Here is a 21,140-nt window from a genome sequence, read left to right as displayed (position 1 = left end):
GAGGAGGGGAGGGGGAGGAGGAGGGGGGAGGGGAGAAGAAGAAGAAGAAGAAGAAGGAGGAGGAGGAGAGGAGAAGAACAAGAAGAACAAAAAGAACAAGAAGAAGAACAAGAAGGAAGAGGAGGAGAGGAAAATGAAGAAGAAATCAAAGGTAATGCAGAAACTCAGAGTTAAGGCAGGAAGCTGGTCCATCGTTGGGTCACTCCTCCATTGGCCATACTGGCTGAGACTCCCTCCTTTGTTGGCTTCTGACTTTGGCCCCCTCCTATACCCTTGTCCAGGAAGCACCATATTGGTCCTCATCTACAATGACCTTTCTTTCTGGTCTGCCTGATCTTCTCCCAACCCCTCTCTCTAGGGTCTGGCTCTTTTCCTGCTGACTTTTTTCTGTTACATGAAGTCAGAATGATCTTTCCAAAACTCAGCTCTGAGCTCCCTCACTATGTTGCTTTTGGAATAAAGTCCAAACTTCCAAATGCCTTTCTTTGGTACGGGCCCTGTCTTTGTCTTTCCACCACAGTTCCCTTGCATCCAGTCACTCCCAGTGCTCCTGCCAATGTGTCTACCTGAACCCTTCTCAGCTTCTTCACCTGACATCCCTCCTTACTCTCAGGTCTTACCTTGTAAGTCACTGGCTCCAGGAACCCCTCCCACTTTTGCATTGTAATTACATAGTCCCACTGTTTGTCTTCCCTCTTCTAGCCAACTGTGACCTGGATGCAAAAACCACTGTGTTCAATAATCCTGTCCCTATGGATTAGCAACTGTAGAGGTTTTTTTTTTTTGAGATTCTTCCAAGTTATTTTATAGCACTGTGAATGTGTCCGCTTTCACTTTCGAAAGCGTTCTATACTGCAATAGCAGTTTACAGCTTGCTTTTGGGAGGAGAAGAAGGTATTAATTTCTCAGGTCTGGTACTGCTACAGAGAGAGAGAGAGAGAGAGAGAGAGAGAGAGAGAGAGAGAGAGAGAGAGAGTCAACTTAAGAGATTTTATACCCTACTGCCAATTTATGCAGTTGAATTTCCTTCCTTCAACCCTCCCTTCTTCCCTCCCTCTCTTCTAACATGCAGAAAGCTTTGTAGTGCTTTCCTGGAAAGATTCACTGACTCGATCTTTTAGTTAATATTGGTGGAATGTCTGCTTAAAGCCATGGCATGCAGTCTGCCCGAGGATACATGAATGTGTCAGCCTGCCGTGAAAACAGTAAGCATGACACGAAGTTTTCTGCTTGCCAGTTAGTTCGCCTCTCTGACAGGCATTTTTGGATGTGAAGAAAGATATATTTTGGCATCGCAGCTCCAACTAGAATGGGCACGCCCATGCATGCATGTACATGCTTCCCCGTCACCACCACTACCATTTGGTCACCCTCAGTACCTAGGACTACAGGTCCTCAAAGTTTGGGAGCTACATTTACACTACAACCTAGTAGCCAGCTCTCAGTAACTTTCAAGGGGAGAAAGGTCAGCTTTCTCTCTCCCAGAGTTGAGCACAATCGCTTAAAAATAGAACAACGTGTGATTAGCGTGTTCTTTCATTCCCGTGCATCACTAACAGGTATACAGTTACAGACACAAAGCACCAGATTCACATCTTCTGTAGGCCTCTGGAGAGTTCCCATAGTTCCCCACAGAGCAAGAACTGGGCCTGAATGTTCAGTGGAAAAGGAAGTAACCTGATCTAGCTACGTTTGCTGTATCACACATGGCTTCTACCCAAGTCGCCGTAGAATGGAAGCACACAATGTAAGGAGCTTTTACCAGGAATGGCTCTTAGGAAACTTATGCACATACCTTTTTCCAGACCCCAGAATAAAGTTAATACTTCCAAAAGTTGACCTGAAGAAATTAATATGGCTGCTCTAAGCTCTGGGAAATGCTCTGAGTTAAATTGCAGAAAACTACAGCGCCTCTGCTGGAGAGCAAGGGGGCAGCTTTGAAAAACTGTGTGAGAACGCTGGTTGGATCTCATTGGCCTCATTTTGGATCTCATTTTCTAAGATAGCCTCTTCAAGTTTCCCATACCGCTTGATCCTGACTGAGCTTGCCCGCGCTCAGGAACGGTATCCCCGCCCCCCACAACAACCTCTTTGGTAAATATATTTTCAGTGAGGGAGCAGCTTTCCCCAGCAGCACACTCCTCTGCAGCTGCTTTCCGTTCGTTCATGCCCTTCCCCTAGAAGATGGCTCATACCAGAGGTGAACAGACACTAGGTGTTGTGAGAGATGCTAGCCGCCCCCCAACCCCACCCCCAAGCTGGGTTATCTCAGGTCTCATATTTAACATTTCAATAGCCTTTAGGATTTTCCTGTGTTCCCCTGTTCGTGTGTTCAAAAGAAAAAAAAAATTAACTGCTGTTTTTCCCCTCACCAGTTCTAACCTATTCATTGATTCTGACAAGACCGCTGCTAAATCCTTAGCTCCCAGTCAAGTCTGTGTATAAACATACGTGAACTGATCTGACTTGGCACATTTAAGGGATTTAACAATCCTTGTCTTGAGCTGAGCTTCCCCAGCTGACCCCAGGAGTGTTGCCACAAAACTAACTCATACCTTATTAGCTCCAAGTCCCCTTCTCTGGGTCCCTTCTCTTCTCCTGCCACAAGAAGCCTTTATCAACTGTGAGACAGATCTGGCATGGCCGCCATACTCCTCTGAGTGGTCAAGCTTTGAAAGCACACACACTATGTGGCTTTCTGTCTATTGCCCCCACAGCTAGCCTACAGTAAGTGCTCAAAACATACATCTCAAATGAGCCAAGGAAGCTAAGAATATGGAAGATGATAACGCCTTCTTCTTCAGCCACATAACCTCAGCAGACTCAGAATCTGCTCCGGAGGGACTCTGAGTCCCCTTCCAGAGCAGCTGAGAAGCACACCCCCCAGATTGTTTAGGTACATAGAAAATGCAGTGTTGGTCATCTGTGCCAGTGAGAAAATGCTTATGCCTCAAAAATAAGACGTAAGGCCCATCTGACTGCCTGTGGTCTGACTCCTCACACATTTACACCCCATTCATCTTTCTTCCTCCTCCCAATTTAAAACATTTGGCATTTATGCTCTTTTGAAAGATTACCCATAGCCTCCAGGAGACAATTTACAAAGTACCTTAACATCGCATGCACGGTTGACAAGCCTTTCGGGGGTATGACCTACAGCATTTCTTTTACTTCCCTGTCAAACTTTATATAGCTCTGGGCTTTCACCAAACATGCTGTAAATAGTTGAGACAGTGACAGTGTGCACATTCATGCTTCCTTCCTTTCCATCTCGTACTGCGTTGGCCCTCCGAGTCTTGCCCAGCAGCAACTGCCTAGTCGAGGCTGTTCATCCATCCAACTCCTCTGGCAAGATGCTGAGTGATCAGAATAGCAGTGAGAGTAATGGGAAGACTCCCTGCTTGGGGAGGTAGACTTGGTGGAGACCTAGACTTCCAGCCTCCTTTTCTTACCTGAGTCCGGAAGATGTCGGTGAAAAGCAATACTCTTAGAGTCTGTTTTAACACCATGAACATAAACTCCAAAACTCTTTTTGTCTTTCTTGGTGCAAAGTGTCAAGCGTAAGGTGTTTTCATACAGACATGTAGAGTCAGCCGAGAGAGAGTGCACTATTTATTTAGCCATGGCCCTGGTCCTCCTGGCACCCCCACTGGCCACTGCTGGCCAGTTTCAAGGATACCAACATGTGGGTTTCTTCAGTGCTTTCAGGTTAGCATGCCCCCTGAGTCCTGCTCGTTCTAGCATGTGGATGCTGCTCACTGGACATTAGACTTTTTTTAAAAGAAAAAGAAAAGAAGGAAGAGAAAACGAGAGAAGGGGAAAAGGAAATTTGTCAAGAAAGCACATGACTTTGAAAGATGGGGGGGTTGTTGCTGTTGTTAATGTAACTAATTTCATTTTAGCACCCTTAAGAACAGCCTTAAACTGACCTGTGTTAGCAAAGGCCCATGAAGCTTTCATTGAGTCCTGGATGAACTAGTAACAAATAATGTTATTTTGTATACCAGTGAGCCTTTTGGGGGTACCGCTTGCCAAACCAGGAGGCCAAACCAGGAGGGCCTCGACTCTAACTTAGCCCCAGTTTTCGATGGCTAATTTTAGCTTTCTGATGATAGACTTGGTTTCCAAGGGTGTTTGTGGATTCCCTGTGGGTTTATGGTCTCTGTAACTTAGTTGCCCTTGAATTAAAATGAGGGCGAGATTAGGAATGTGACTCTACAGTCCTGCTTGCTCCAACTTGTTCTCAGCTCTGAGGTCTATGCCCAGCACCAAAAATAAAATAAGGTAAAATAAGATATAAAATAAAATAAAATAGTTTCAAGCAAGTTAAAGGCCACACTGTGTGGTTTACTTAAAGTAGAATCAGCCTAAACACTGATAACTATCAATGGTTATGTGATGTGTTGCTTGCAGCTGAAGATGCTGATGTTAAACCATGTGTTATTGTCACTCAGACCACTCAAATCTTCACAGATCACTCAAATGTCCCCCTTAATCCAGTAAAACGATTTTCGTGACTCCAGGTTCTGATTGGTGGGTGGCATTACAGTTTAATCTGGCACAATTGCTAGCAGCTATTGAGTATAAATGGTGTACCAGCTACTAAACTTGAATACTTAGCATATACACTAAGATACTTTTACAGAAATTATTTTCTAAAGTCGTAAGTTCATCTTTAACTTCTTTCTTTTTTTTCCCCACAAAACATTGTGTCATAGCTTTTGTACGATGAGAATTGTTTATATCTTTTAAAACATGCTCCTTTACCACAGTGATTTTGGGTTGTGAGATTCCTGATAAAATTTGTTTTGGCTATTCTGAAACATGTAGAATCTTCCCTAATACCTTTATCAGTAAGGTAGGGTTGCATGCAAACAGTGACGTGACTAGATGCAGTGGCTCATCCTTGTAAGCCCAGCAACTCAGGAGGTAGACACAGAATGACTGAGGCATGTGTAGGGCCAGCCTAGGCTACCTAATGAGCTCAGGACAGTCAGGGCTACATAGTGAGACCCTGTCCCTAACAAAGAAAGAAATGAACAGTATCAAAAAGCAGTGATCTAGGGGCTGGTGAGATGGCTCAATGGGTAAGAGCACTGACTGCTCTTCCAAAGGCCGAGTTCAAATTCCAGCAACCACATGGTGGCTCACAACCACCCATAATGAGATCTGACGCCCTCTTCTGGCTCATCTGAAGACAGCTACAATGTACTTAAATATAATAATAAATAAATCGGAACAAGTGGAATTGACCGGAGCGAGCAGGGTTGGCCAGCACGAGAAGAGGTCCTAAAAATTCAATTCCCAACAACCACATGAAGGCTCACAACCATCTGTTCAGCTACCCATATACATAAAATAAATAAATAAATCTCTTTAAAAAAAAAAAAGAGCAGTTATCTAGATTTTAACACAGCTGGACACTTATATCCCAAGTATTTAAAGTTTCATATTAACCTGGAACCATCCCTTGTAAAAATTCCCTGGGTGTACTTTTCCCAGAAAAGCCTTACTTCATCAATTTGAGTACATGGGAAGCACTTACTGGTGTCTCGGATGGTAGAGGCCCCCCCTCCCCCATAAGATGGCTTTCACCGCAAAGCCTGCACTCACAATGAAATCTGCTTCAATAGGCTGCAATGCTGGATGGAGACCAACAAGACCAAGTGCAGCAGGCGAGGGACGTACACTTCTCCTTTTAGATTCAAAAGGCAGTTGCGCAATTACAGGATGGGAGCCACTGAGATTGGCAGCAGCTCCTGGGACTAAAAGCTTTAATACGCACCAACAGTAGGAAGTGATGGCTAAAAAAGGATGAATATAGCTGTGTGCTTCCTCAGTAGAAATATTAATAGTTCACTCCACTCTGCGGTGGTCACACTGAGTTGGGAGTAACACGCCGGATTCCAAACGCATTCAGTGGGGACTTTGACAAAGCAGAGTAGCTATTAAGAGGGTGTTGAATCCAGTCCAAGAGACGTTTATGGGGCTCCTGTTTCCGAGCCCGCAGTGTGCTAACTAGTGCAGGCAATAACGCTGGGAAGAGTCATTGCTGGTCTCTAACCTCAAGGACTTGAGAATAGAAAGGGAGAGCCAGACAGGTAGGCGCATGACTGTAAAACAAAGCAGACTAGGAAAGCAAGCAGTACAAAGACTGTGCTGTGGGAATTTGGGGGCTGGGGCGGCTGCTGTAGGATTCGGACAGGAAATGAGGAAGTCTTGGAAGCAAAAATGCAGAGGCAGGAAAATTCGAAGGCACTGCGGAGGAATACTGAGCAGCCTAGGTTGGCTGAAAGAGTAGGGTAAACCCGAGTGGGGAAATGACCTGTGAAAAGCGTAGGACAGAGTGGGAGGACACTGGCATCGCAGCCAATGAGCCTTAGGAAGTAGTGACATGCAGCGACCCTTAGAGAAGGGCATGTAGTCAAGAGGAAAGACGGCCACATTCGCCTGCTGGACGTGGGACAGATTTACTCTAGCTGCTTCCAGAAGCAAAAATGTGTCTCAGAGGGTTTCAGGTGTTCCTAAGCACTGGCTTGATGTTGTTTTGTTTTTTATCAAAACTGCCCAGGTGAATTACTGTTGCAGAGCTGGTGAGTTGGTAGCCGTCACAGACGGGCAAGCCTTTCCCCTGAGATGCTTCATGATGAATTACTGCAAGAATATGTGAAAAGATTCTCTCAACAAGGAACACCACCCTAGAAAGAGAAAGATGTTATTGACACAGCTTTGCCACTTGAATTCATTTCATTAGTGGGCCAGTCACATTCACAGTGGGCCAGCCCACAGCCCCGACTCATTCATTTAAAGTCCATGTTTGTGTCTTGTTTCTCTTTACCTTGCTTGTAAGCCCCATATTCCTTCTTACCAACAGTATCCCCCAGTGCATTTCTGGTAGCTACCTCAACATCCACCTTATTCCTACATTCTGAGCTAAGCTAATGTTTTCTACCATCCAGTCCCGTAAATTAGCACTGTCAAGTCGACCAAATATCACTTCTACGACTTTTCTTTCTAGATACCTGATCTATTGGTAATTCATAAATGTAGTTTATTGAGGCATGTTTAAAGCCAGCCTATGCTAGATAGTGAGTTCAGGACAGCCAGGGTTACATAGTGATCTTGGATCAATCCTAGGATCCCTGGTCCATCGGTAATAAATATAGTTTAGTGTAAGAAACTGTCCAATTTTCCTTGGGAATTTTTTTTTTTATAGAAATCCTGCCGGGTGGTGGTGGCGCACACCTTTAATCCCAGCACTTGGGAGGCAGACGCAGGCGGATTTCTGAGTTTGAGGCCAGCCTGGTCTACAGAGTGAGTTCCAGGATAGCCAAGGCTACACAGAGAAACCCTGTCTCGAAAAACCAAAAAAAGAAAAGAAAAGAAAAGAAAAGAAAAGAAAAGAAAAGAAAAGAAATCCTATTAACCCCCTTGAAAAGCCTTTAAAATAGGAAAGCAGTGGGCAGACAGGATGCTGTAAGCAGTTGCCACAGAAGTAGCTCCCCCTGTAGAAAACATGAAGTTGTGAAAGTGTGGGTCTCTGCTTGAAGAACAGATCAGGAAACGTCAACCCATTGTTGTCCTTGTGCCTAGGGCCAAACTACAGCCTTTCCTGTTCCAAGGGGGAAAATGGTCGTACTACACCAAAAACAGATGGGAAAGGCTGAGCGGCTCCAGCCCGTGGGCTGTTTTACCCTGTGACTGATACTGCCTTATTGTTTGGCTAAGGTAGCTGGGAGAATATAATCTCTGAGTCCCTGGGTGTGTCGATTCCTTTATAGATTAGATACGAGCAATCAATGAGCTTTTAAATGCTGAGAAAGCTAATCAGAACCAAAAGGGAGTTGTGTTGGCCGCTGCCAAGAAGTGACACCAAGATAAAGGCGCCCACTGAACTTTCCTCCTCGACATTTCTTGTTCCTCTGTTTTTCAGTTTCACAATCTGCTTTTTCTCCTTTCTCTTTCTGTCAGTGGGTCAACTCTCTTTTCTCCACACATTCTTTTTTTTTCCCCTCCCCGGCCCTAATTCCATCCCCAAAGACTGAATTTGGTACATTCCAGCTGACCAGAAAGTGGACTTGAATTTAGCTTTTAAATGTATTCTTTTAAAGAGTAGATGAGATTCATATTTAATTTAGGAGACGCTAAGGTTCAAACCTAGGACAAGAGGGTGCGGACACATCAAAGTGGACTTGGCCTCCAGGTTCTCCCAGCATCCCTCAGTCCCTACTTGTTACAGGCAAGGACCGTGGGTGTTGCAACAGGGATTCCGTAGTAATCCATCGGCTGCCATGACTGGCAACATCTGGAGTTGATCATAACTGTAGATCAGGTATGCAGGAAGCACTTCTCCAGGACCCCATGCATGAGGTAGTGGTTGTTTAGCAGAGGAGGCACGCTTTGAGGCAGGTTTGAGGGTCCTTTGCCTGAGGTCACCAAGGCTATGGCTCTGCTACTGATGCTGGGTGTGCTCACAGTGGTCCCACCCAGGCACAGGCTCCTCACCATGCTCATGCTCCTGAAGACCTGGCTTTTCTATCCACCCAATTTGATTCTAGAATCCTCCTCCTCTTCAGCTGCTTCTTCTCCCCCCCTCTCCCCCTAACCTTAACTAACTATCCTTCTCTCCTCGCCTACTCAGTAACGATGAATGGAAAAGGGAAGGAAAGAGAAAAGGACATATAACTGCTCCTAGGTATGGTGGAACAGGAAGTTTGTTAGAGATAAGTGGGAGAGCATAGCCAGAGGCAGGCACATCTGGGAGAATCCAGAATGGACGTGACCCTGAACCATGTGGGGAGATTGGGAAGGGAAAGGAGAGAGGAGAATCAAATACAGCAACCAGGAGGCCAAAGGTACAAAAAAGGGCAGGCAACCAAAATGTCTCGATTATATAGGGAAGAGCTTTTAGGTGGAGGGCAGCCTAGTCCCTAGTCTGCAGAGTTCAGGGTAGAGGATCGGGTATGCTAACTGGTGGGGACTGAGGGATGCTGGGAGAACCCGGAGACCAGATCCACTTTGATATGTTAAATAGGAGCCTCAACCTCAAGTCCTGGGTTTGAAACTTAACAGGAAATAGGTGAGCAAGGTTTATTATGATTGCTTTAAAAAAAAAAAACTTTTAAAAAATTCCTAATTTCATGCTTGGGCTATGCACTTGAACCTCAGGTCCATTCCAAATTTGCTTCTGGTTCCAGAATCTTGGCATGCCTTTTGATCCTAGCAGGTGTACACTGGATCAGGCCTGCGCTTTATCCTGCCTCTGCTGTTCTTCTAGGAAACTGGGCGAGGTTAAATTGGTTTTCAGCATCTATGCTGCTTTCAGTTTCTGTGGGGCTTTTATTGAAGACCCTTTTCTTCTGTAAGGGACAAGCCTTGTGTGGGAAGAAAAGGAGCTCCCCACCCCCCCTCACTCCACCCCCCACCCCCACCCCCGCTCCCCTTGACGTCTGACATGTTCTGCTACAGACACCCTTTGGTTAACTTTGGACAAGTGGAGCCCAGTTGTAGAATCTGATCATGGCCATTCAGCATTCTGGCAGTTAGGAGACACAGTGTCGTGGTCATCTTCATAAGAAAGGCACGCAGGAAGGTCTAGTCCGCAGACGCAGGAAGCGCAACCCAACTGTAAAGAGCGCTATTTTGGAAACTGCAAACGACTCATCCAGTGGTTGGTGGCTTGTTGTGATTTGGGAGGAGGAAAAGACAGAGGAGGCCCTCAGCTGGGGCCCTGGCCCTCAAAGAACTTCCTCTCATTAACCCAAAGCTATTGACCGCCTCCGCGGGCTCTTTCTATTAGTGAATTTGCCTACTTTCCCACTATTAGCAGCTCCTGGTGGTGCCACTGGATGCCTACCCTGCTGGGGGGAAGGCACCTCTTCCCACAAGACAGAGGATTATTTTCAAAGGCAGCTCTACAGGTATGATCAAGAGTCTCTGGTCATCCTACTGTCCCCTCTACCCAACACACACTTGTCTTTTTCCTGCTCTTTTCCATGGCCCTGGGTTTTCTAAATCTTGGCAGGAAGACACTGATCCCTTTGTGCTGGCCTGTTACAGTGCGGTAACCAAAGAAAGGGTCTTGGTCCGGGGCCGTCAGCTGTTACTAATCACTATTCCCCTGCCAGTCGCGGGCCCACTCGCCTCTCCCTTTGCTCTGCTTAGCACACATAAAGAAGATGAATTACTCTCTGGTTCCTCTTCAAAAAAGCATATTGTGTGGTACATTCCAATACTGTGAGCAAAGGATGGGCCAATGTGAAGGGTAAATGGGTATCTAAATCACCTCACAGGGGGTCTCGCACCCACAGCTGGGAGCCTCTGAGAGGAGAATTTCAGAGTTGCCCCCTGAGACCATTTCCGGTGACCTTGCTAAGAGTGACAGGAAGTCCCTGGGGTAGGCTCCAGAGTAAACAACATCTCCAGAATTACCAGGCTGGATTAGGACCAGAGCAGAGAGAGGGAAAGCGTGGGCTCTCGGGATCTCACTGCCTTGAATAGCTAAGGGCACTTCCAACCTAAGGTTAAGCCAACAGGCACTTTGGCTCTAAGATAAGAGGTAGCAATGGTGGACCTCGGTTTCCCCTCCCTGCTTCTTTCTGTGTAAGTTAAGAAACAAAACCAAGTAATCCCACCACAGCTATAGCTAGAGAAAAAAAAAAAAACAAAAGGGCTGTCTGCTTAGTCCTCTCAGTCTGAGGAGAGAAGTGATTTATTTGGCTTTTTCTGCCACTAATAATATTGTTCACTCCACTGATTTTTCCATTGAACCAATCTTTCAAAAAGAGTGTTTCACATTTACTTTTCTGCACTTCATTTTTCTAGGGAACACTGGCGCTCAAAGATGTGTTAACAAGTTTTAAGGAGCAAATTTTTAAAAATATATATCTATTTTCCCGACAAATTATACGCCATCACAAGCAACAAAGTATTATTTGCCTATTGCCTTCAAGTATATAACCTTGCAGAGATAAAAAACATTCCAGAATAATAAAGTGAGAGGTTCTTCGTACGATCAGCCATCAGTAGGAAGGAAAGTTTGGCTGGCATGAAAATTCTTGTAATCGGGCTGGCAGAGAAAGCTACAGAGTCTTTGTCAGCCTCTGTGGGGATGATTCAACTCTCTCAAATGACTCAAAGTCCATGATCTCAGGAGGCCGAGAGAAAGGGTTGTCAGGACTGCAAGTCAACTTGGGCTTCATGGTATGTTCTGGATCAGCTATGGCTACATAGTGAGACCCTGTTCCAGAGAGAGTGGGAGGGAGACCATGATGAGAATACATTCTGGGGGGAAATGACTTACAAAGAAAAAAAGCTTGGGGCAGGCATAGCAATGAGAATCCAAATTTGGATCCCCAGAAGGCAAGTTAAAAGCTGGCAATGGAATCCATTCTGTGTTGGCCATTTACTCCTGGGCAGGAGGCCTGTCCTGGAGTGGGATCTCATCTAGTTGGAACTCCTGCAGGTCTAGAGCATGCTGTCCGAGTCTCTGTGAGTCTATGTGTGCATTACTAGTCCAGTTCTGACTGGAAGATACTGTTTCATTGGGAACATCCACCACCTCTGAGTCCTGAGGTCCTTCCGCCTTCTCTTTCACGTCAATCCCTGAACCCTGAGGGGAAGGGCTGAGGGCTCTAACAGAGACTCTTAACTCTTTGTGCATTGTTGAGTAGTGAGTCTCTGTGTTAATTCACATCTACTGCAAGGCACTGAGTTATGGTGTAGCAATGTGTTGTTAGGACTCTTCTTATTGCTACACTTTTTTTTTTTTTCTGAGACAGGGTTTCTCTGTGTAGCCCTGGCTGTCCTGGCACTCACTCTATAGACCAGGCTGGCCTCAAACTCAGAAATCCACCTGCCTCTGCCTCCCAAGTGCTGGGATTAAAGGCGTGTGCCACCACCGCCTGGCTTATTGCTACACATATCTAGCAGGGTAATAGTAGTAGGTTTTCTCTATGACCTACTCTGTCTCAGGTTCTTGGCTACTTTAATGTTCTCAGGGATGGATTCTATCTCATGGAGTAGGCCTTAAATACAGTCAAAAAGTGCTTGGGTACTTTGTTTTGTTTTTGTCTTGTTGGTTGTTCTTTTTAAGTTAGTTTTCATTGGGGGGGGGGGTGTTTTTGCTGAGAGAGACAGAAAATAAATGCAAAGTTGGGTAGGTGGGAAAGATTTGGGAGGAGCTAGTAAAAAGAAAGAATAAGACCAAAATAATTGAAATTTTAATTTAAAAAAATTTACTATTATATATAATAGTGTATAGTATATTATATATAATGGTATATAGTATATTATATATACTTGTAACCTAAGAGCTATGAGCATGAGAGTCAAAGAGAATCACTGGTCTTGTTGGCACCAGCTTAGCCCAAAAACTTCATGAGCTCCAGGTTCCTTGAGAAACCCTGTCTCAGGGATTAAGGCAGAAAGCAACAAATGAGGACATCTGAATCCCATCTTTAGATTGCACACACTTGCACTTCCCCCCTACACACACACACACACACACACACACACACACATGCATACATCACACACAGAAGAAATGACCTTCATTCCAGAAAATTCCATAAAATGAAGTTTTTCTGAAGACCTTTCCTTTATGATGTCTATAAGATTTCTGTTCAGATTAATTGATTAAACACTGGAAACCAACACCCTATTTCCTTAGCCTCTCCTCATGAAAACAAGCTAGTTCTTAGGTCCCTGGGACAAGCCAGAGTCACAGGCAATGAAGGGAAGACCACAGAATATGGTTCCTTTTTAAAGCCCCTGCTGTCAACCGAGTGGGGGTTGTAAATCTGAACCTGGATGACAAATTCATCCTTCACTATGGCTGGTACATCCATATTTATGGCTGGGAAGCTGAAGAAAACTCCAGCAAATATTGCTCTTTACTACATGTGATATAGTCTACTATTTTCTGTGATAGTTTCTTGTGTTAGTTGATTAAAAAAAAGTCATGACCCACTTAATCAACTTCACAACCTGAGAAGTAAGCGCCTGTTCTTTAGAGCTCACCTTCCTCTGTCTACTTTTGTCGTTTGCTTGTTTGGTTTACTAATTTAGTTGCTCTTCTGTCAAAGTCTTGAAAAATAGAATAGCAATTACCTGTGTGTACTGGCTGGTGTTATGTGTCAACTTGACACAAGCTGGAGTTATCACAGAGAAAGGAGCCTCCCTTGAGGAAATGCCTCCATGAGATCCAACTGTAAGGCATTTTCTCAATTAGTGATCAAGGGTGGGAGGGCCCCTTGTGGGTGGTACCTTCCGTGGGCTGGTAGTCTTGGGTTCTATAAGACAGCAGCTGAGCAAGCCAGGAAGAAAGCCAGTAAGGAACATCCCTCCATGGCCTCTGCATCAGCTCCTGCTTCCTGACCTGCTTGAGTTCCAGTCCTGACTTCCTTTGGTGATGAACAGCAATGTGGAAGTGTAAGCTGAATAATCCCTTTCCTCCCCAACTTGCTTCTTGGTCATGATGTTTTGTGCAGGAGTAGAAGCCCTGGCTAAGATACCATGTGTGCCCACCTGAAAGAATGGACTATATCAGCAAGCAGAGAAACTAAGATAGAAATGTACAGATGCTGCCCAGCTGGAGCCCCAGCCTGTCTTAGACTCTCCACTCTGAGATACCCAGGCTGACCTTGAACTTACATTCCTGAGTTCCTGAGCAGCTAGATTGTACATTACCAGTTCCAGTTTGACACACACACACATTCTTTACCATTAACTTGAAACCTGTTTTTAAAAGATTTCTTTGAAGGTAAATAGAATCATAGCACTTGGCATTTTCTTTAATCTATAAAGAGCCAGAAGAAAATAGTATAATACAAAAGATGTTTGCATAGTTGTAGTCAGAGATTTAAAATGACTTGCTAGGTGTTCACTTCCTAAGCCCACTGCCCTTTCTCTATAGCTTTTGGCCTTCTGGTTCCAACCCCTTTGTAGGTGACTGTTTGCCCAATACTCAGCAGTGAGCAGCTGTTCAACATACCAGGACTCATTTCTCTATCCACGATAGAAATGTGAAATAAACTGTATCTTAAGAGTTTTTAATTTTCCTATTTTTAGAAATCACATAACCTTATATTCCCATGAATACGGTACATGTTCATCCTTGAGTTCTTTGCTGTAAGATTGCCCATCTTGAAATTCTAGGAGGGCTGGAAACAGGCGGCTTTCATTAGATGAGTGTTTGAGATGCATTGTGGAGAAGGAGCATGGCTAAAAAACTCAGAATCGAAGCAGAGTGATCGCCTTGAATCAGCATCTCCCGTCACCCTTTCCTATCCCCCCATGGGCCGGGTCCAGAGCGCTTGGTAGAACAATGCAATATCATGAGGATACATGGAAAGACAATTCAAAACAGAAGGCTGCTTTGGGTTTCTTCTTCCAAAACCAGAGACAGGAACTGTGAGGAGCAGCAGACTGAAACACACTCATCTGAAAGGCATACATTTGTTAACAGATGGGAGAGTGGAATCCATGAAAATGACAGAACCTCGGGAGCTTGGAGTTATTTATGTTCCCCTTTAAAACTTGGCTGAAGACGTATTTCATTTATCCAAGTCATAGAGAGCATCGTATCAAAAAAAAAAGTTAATTTACAATTCAGAGTTCCACGTAGTGTGCAGGAAATACTCCCTCTCTTCCCCCTCTAAAGTATCTCATGAATTTTGGCCCATATTTGCCATGATAAACTGATTACCAAAAGACTTTCTTCATAAGTAAAATGGTTATTCTATATTTACTTCAAGAAGTTTGCTTCATATCTCCAAGTGAGTACCACCTCAGACACGCTGGTGTTTGTAGCAATTTTTAAATCTTTGATATCCTAGAACCTACTTGTATCTCTGCTCAGTATTTAACTCAAATATATTGAAGGTTTTCAGAAATAGTTGCTTATGTGGTGATTGGTTATTGATGATTTTCAGAAGCAAAATCAGTCACCCTCCACCCTCCATTTCAGCACACCTGCCTGCTCTGGGCCACTTTTCCAGGAGTGAATGGAGGTTCACACTGCCAGATCACCTCTCTAGCGATTTCTCCCAGTGACTAGGAGTTCAGCTCAGCCCTTGGGTAGATCTAAGGCGTGTAGAGGAGCAAAGGCTTTCTATAATGACATCCCTAAAGTTCTCCTCAAGCCAAGGACTAGATCTCATCTTAACATGTAAAGGCGAGTGAGCGTCAACATGGGTAACAAGCAACTCCCAAAAGAACATAAAACAGGAGGACGGTCTTTCAGAAGCATGGTTTCCATCTTGCCACTGCAGTTAGTATTATTAGCTGCAAAATACAGGGCAAGTTACTCACTTCTCTGCGTTCTTGTGTCTTTACCTACAAAACAATATTGATGATATCTGCATTATGCCATGTCGTGGAGTTAAATGAATAGATACCATTAGGACTTTATGAATGAGCCCTTGGATGAACATAAAGGTTAATTCAAAGTGTACACAAATGTACGGGCATATTCTTGTGCCTGGAAGCTACGGTGGTACTTTAGCAAGAAGACAGTAAAGGATTTCTTTGGATTCCAGGATTCTGGGGGCGGGGCTTTTTCCTAATAAAGATGTTTGCGATGTCAACTTGTAAAAGGAAACCAATGAGCTCACTATCTTAACAACTCTCTCTGGAATGTGTTTTTCAGACATGTTGAGCTAAATACAGGGCTGCCATGACACACCCCCACACCCAAGTGACTTCCCATCTCCCCATCGCCTCGATGCCTTTTTCTCCCCTATAGTTTAAACTAAATGACAAGGATCTATGCAAACTTTCCCTCTCTAAACATTTGGGACATTCCTACCAAAGTCCCCCTTCCTACAAGGTGATTCAGTGCCTGAACCTTGCCCCAGACTCTCTTTATGTGTGTTTAGTCTCCACTGTAGAACTTGGTCTCTCAGATTTCATCACACTGGGGAGAGAGGATGGTTGCCAGAGTTCAGGTGTGGGACAGGAAGAACAATCCCTGCTCACTCGAGGCTTTGTCTTCTAGAATTCTCCTATCATTTCTGGGGCCTCAAGGCTATTGTGTGAGGAACAATTTGTACACCTCTGCTCTGCTGTTTTCTTGGCAATAATGCATGGCCTTGTTCTTAATGGGGTCTTTAGTTATACAAGCTGGAGTATGCCAGGAGTAGAAGCAAGCAAGTGATCCTGTGGGCACATCAGACTCTCTTTAGGACTTCCCTGGAGAACTGGTTAGCGAAAGCATCTTTTTTGGTTGAAACAATAGCAGTTTATTTTCTTCCAAAACGAAAGGGCCAATAAGCAGAACTGGTTAGTGGGGCTCATTATTATGCTCATTGCTAAGAAAATGCCTTCAGATGGTTGTCGTCATTATTTCAGAAAGTATGAAAAGATACTTTTTATGTTGGTTTTCATTCACAACATAAAAAAAAAAAAATAACCCTACAAATCATTTCCTGAAGTTTCTGTCCCTTCGCTGTGGGTATTAAGATAACATTCCTATCCTTCTGGCCAGGGTGGGGGATGGGTATAGATTCCTCCTCTTCTGTCTGCAACTTCGGACCCCGTTGCTCTCTTGACCACCGGTGTTCTCTCTAAATAGTTATAGGTTGACAGTCATGGGCAGAAGCATCAGAGAAGACAACTGAGATGGACTGCAGGATAGGAGGCAAAGGAAAAGGAAGCCTCCTCCGGGGGGAAGAAAATCCTGCTGCCTGGTACCTCCCAGCCCAGATAGCAATGATGGCACTTACACCCTCACCAAGCAGACAGGGAAAGAGCCAGACGGCTGATCCAGCACAGTGTTCTCAAGCCAGGTCATCCTGATAGAGCATGGGTCTCCTCGAGAAGCTATAATTGCATTTACAGCCAAGTAAAGATATTTTGGCCCATGAATCAGACCTGAGAGTGAAAACGGAGAGGAACACGTCCACGGAGAACAGGATTAGCCTAGCTGTAATTGGTTGAAGCTCTGAGCGGTGCCATCTCAGTAAATGGATATTTAACCCTGGGTTTCAAGGATAAGAAGTCAAGTTCATGCACTAAATAAAGCGGGTCAGCCTCCTCATCTGCAAGAGCACCTGTTGGCTGTCACAGGACAACATGTTTACCAAACTTAGTGACATAGGGTCTAAGTTTGAGTCCCCAGTCTATTCTACTTGCCAGTCACTAAAATCTTAGACTTTAGGTGCTATTATGTAAGTGCTTATGAAAATTATAAATAATATAATTAGAATATTATTGGAATTATAAGTTGAAAGTCATAACTTTTAATCCATCCTTCAATACCTTTACATCATCATTTTTAGGCCAATCTAACCAGTTACTTAACAACCATAAATACTTTTTCCAATACTTATCCTAAATATGTTTGTATAAACGTGGGCACTGATATCTGTCATTGAAATATATTGATGGGTCTGGAGAGATGGCTCAGTAGTTAAGACCATTGGCTGCCCTTCCAAAGGACCCAGGGTCAATTCCCAGCAGCTCACAACTGTCTGAAACTCTGGCTTCAGGGAATTCAACATCCTCACATAGACATAACATGCAGCTATACACATACGCACATAAAATAAAAATAAATAAATCACTTTTAAAAAAGAAATACACTGTTATCTTTTAATACATTTATAAAGATACAACTTAAATAGTTAATCATGGGACTGGACAGATGGGTCAGCATCAGAGTGCTTCTTGATCTTCCAGAGGACCCAAGTTCAATTCCCACCACCCACACTGGGCAGCTTACAACTACCTGTAAATCTAGGTCCTGGAAATCTGATTCCCTCTTCTGGATTCTGTGAGCATTTATATTCACACACACACTCACACATACACACACACACACACACACTCACACACACACGTAAAAATAAAGCTTAAAAAACAGTAAATAAAACAGTCTGATTAGATTATATAATAATTAGATTTCAGTATTGTAATAGAATTGGAGAGAATAAAGTGGAGAAACAGCTGAGAAGACAGGAGATGCCATGTTATTATGGCTGAGTTAGTCTCCTGAGTTAGTCCCATCGTTTTACAGACTAACAAACCCTGAGGTACATCCCATTAGCCTACACCATTAGAAGCCCTTAAAAACTGAACGTCCTTTTTCACCTTGATTAACACTTAGAGTTTACCTTAAGAAGACACTGAATATATCTTGACAACAAGGAGAACCATTTTTAACCTGTCCTGAGATAGCCTGTGGAACAGGAAAGAAGACGGTACAAAAACAAGGAGAACTCAAAAAAAGAAACAAAAAATGAAAACACTATTTCAACTTTATTAAATGAGATCAAATAAACTAGCAAAGAAGTAATAGAAGAACTTTAGCTTTTAGGACCCAAATGTTTGCCTGAAGACAGACTGGCAAGTGCTTGTAATGAAAACAAACATTATAGAAGAGATACCTAGAAGACTACACAAAACACATATAAAATAATAATTCTTCACAACGTAAACTTAGCCTATCCCGATGGAAATCAGTTTAAGAGATTCTATGTACACATTCACACACACAAGCACACACTGCTTACACATGTAGTAGGTTTCCCAACTAATAATAATGGAGGGAAGAAATTAATTGCACCTCAAGCTTTTGGGAAGCTGGTGTTCCTTAGCCACATGAAATCAACTCCTGGAGTGAACACGGGTGATCACATAGTCACTGACAAATTCTCACAGTAGGTATTTCTGGGAGGGAGGAGAAAAGTGAGGATAGAGGAAGTACTGATGCCCATCATCTTCCACTGGAGAATCCCTTGGACTGACTTCCTGAAAACCTTCTGTTTGCCCTTCCCAGGAATGGCGGCCCTAGATAGTAAGGCATCCGGGAAGATGGGGATGCGAGCAGTAGTCTATTACATGACTACCACCATCATTGCTGTGGTGATTGGCATAATCATTGTCATCATCATCCACCCTGGAAAGGGCACAAAGGAAAACATGTACAGAGAAGGTAAAATCGTACAGGTGACTGCTGCGGATGCCTTCCTGGATTTGATCAGGTATGTCCTTGAAAACTGTCCATGGGTTGTGTACTCTGACTGCCCAGTTCCTCTTAAATTTTGGGAAGCCAACCAAACTCTCAAAGATGGTTTGGACAGAGCCAGCCTTGTCAGGCTTGAAGTGTAAGTCACATCTCTCCTTTTTTCGAGCAGAAGTTGATATCGAGTATATGTCTTCTGATCCCACATCAATGATCTGAGATGAAGATGAAGTGACTGATCTTGAGAGTTCTGCTGTAGGCTTCAAAACCCTCCACACTAAGTTCTCTCCACTGTGCACCTCACCCTCGAATAGTTGGATAATTCTTAATGTTCTTTTCCCAAGTTTTATTCTGTAAAGCTAGTTTTTAGCAAAGTGTGACCTGTTCCTTAGACTCCCAATTTAAAATGAGTAGTCTGTATTGTTGTCCATTGCAAACAACAGCAGGCACAGCTCAGCAGGGACTTCAGTGTTCATCTGACCACTCCTGACTAATGCTCCTTCATTTATACTATTTGCAAAGGAAGTATCTGACAGACTAGTAGTGAAACATTGAAGGATGCTCTTCAGTAGTGTTTTATAAACAACTAGACACTGATTACAATTGAGTCTGATCTAACACTTGCAATGGAGTTAATGATCATCAACGGAAGCCCAAGTTTGAGCCTGGCACTTTCCTTCTTTCTCTCCATACCCACCCTTCCATCAGTCGGCACCTAGCAAGAAGCACACTACCTCTTCAAAAGGAACTTTGAAGTCAGCATGCGGTGCAAACTATAATCTTACCACTGGTGACTGTGGCAGGAGAATTATGGGTTTGAGGCCTGCCTCAGCCAAGCTACCTAGCAAGACCTTGTCTTTAAAACAGAGTTTGGGGGGCTCCAAGGTATAATGCAACAAGTAGGGATCTGTTTTGTCATCCATCCTGTCTGTGAAGGGACACAGGAAGGAACTGTTAGCGGAGCCCAGAAAGAGCTGCCCCTATGGGCCTTAGGTAGGCGCTCTAACTCTAGTGAGAGGGAGAGCTTGTCAATCAAACTGAACCGGGGTGCTGATGGACTATGTATATGGACCTTTTAGTTCTCACTGCTCTGTAAGCTGTTGGCCTCCCCAGAAAACTACGAATTGCATGGGCCATACCTAGAAACCACCATGTATCCAGCTTCAAGTCACAATTTCTGTTTTTCCATTTGCTACTTGATTCAATGCTTCAGCACTTAAGGAACAATGTTACTGTTGGGGAAATTTTGTAAATGACTGCTGTTTTCTTTGCAGGAACATGTTCCCTCCCAATCTGGTAGAAGCCTGCTTTAAACAGGTAAATACTATCCAGCTACCAAGTCACCGTTTAAATTCTTCTAGGGGATTAGAAAGATGGCTCAATGGTAAAGAGCACTGTCAGCTCTTCCAGAGGATGCTAGCTAGGTTTTCAGCACCTATGTCCAGTGGCTCACAAGCCCTAGGAACTTCAGCTCCAGTAGATCCAACACCTCTGGCTTCTTCAGGCATCTGCATTCACATGCACATACCCACACTTAGAATGTAGCAAGCTGGTAGGACCCTCTTCTCTTGCCTTCTTACTTTTCTGCAGTAAGAAATACTTCTCTGGCCAACCATATGGAGAGCACCAGGATTACCTGGAAAACTTTGATGATGAAGGTCCTTCACTTATATTAAAGGTGGCCTACTTGCCAGGCACACAACAGCACATTGGCTCTATGTATTTTAAAGAGGATTAGTTGGGAGTCCCTCTCTTTCTTCCCCTCCTTGCGCTGTCATGCAAAAAAAAAAAAAAAAAAAAAAAAAAAACCAAAGCAAGCCAAGGCAAATATAAATAAATACATTAACAACTTCCTTTAAAGTTAGACTATTCTATTTCTGGGTTTGATTTAAAAATCATTGACCTACTTATTAAAAGTCTATGAAGGGCCCTAGGGATCCTAAAGAAGCACCATATCTTCAGAAAGAGATGACATCATCGTTTATGGAATGCCTGGCATGTGCCAAGCACCAGTGTTATATTTAGTCCTCACATGAACATGATGAGTATCACTGTCTTCATTTCACCCATGAGGCTGATTATTTACGAGAATGGGGGATTATGTAATGAGCACAAGTTCTCACAAGTAGTAAATGGCAGAGCCCACATTCAGATCCGTATGTTCCAATGTCTTCCT

General features: G+C 43.8%; 1 protein-coding gene across 2 annotated transcripts in view; it reads left to right on the top strand.

Moving 5' to 3' along the window:
* Window positions 1-21,140, top strand: part of Slc1a3 (solute carrier family 1 member 3) — a 77,861-nt gene that overhangs the window by 42,036 nt on the left and 14,685 nt on the right. For both annotated transcript variants that reach the window (XM_031360529.1, XM_031360530.1), the window contains 2 exons: window positions 18,779-18,983; window positions 20,239-20,281. In XM_031360529.1, coding sequence (XP_031216389.1) covers window positions 18,779-18,983; window positions 20,239-20,281 — 248 coding nt within the window. The remainder of the gene's footprint in view (window positions 1-18,778; window positions 18,984-20,238; window positions 20,282-21,140) is intronic.

Source organism: Mastomys coucha, unplaced genomic scaffold (assembly GCF_008632895.1).
Source record: "Mastomys coucha isolate ucsf_1 unplaced genomic scaffold, UCSF_Mcou_1 pScaffold8, whole genome shotgun sequence".
In the NCBI taxonomy this organism is placed as follows: Eukaryota; Metazoa; Chordata; class Mammalia; order Rodentia; family Muridae; genus Mastomys; species Mastomys coucha.
The sequence above is the reverse complement of the archived record's forward strand: the minus strand, read 5'-3'. Positions and strand labels throughout refer to the sequence as shown.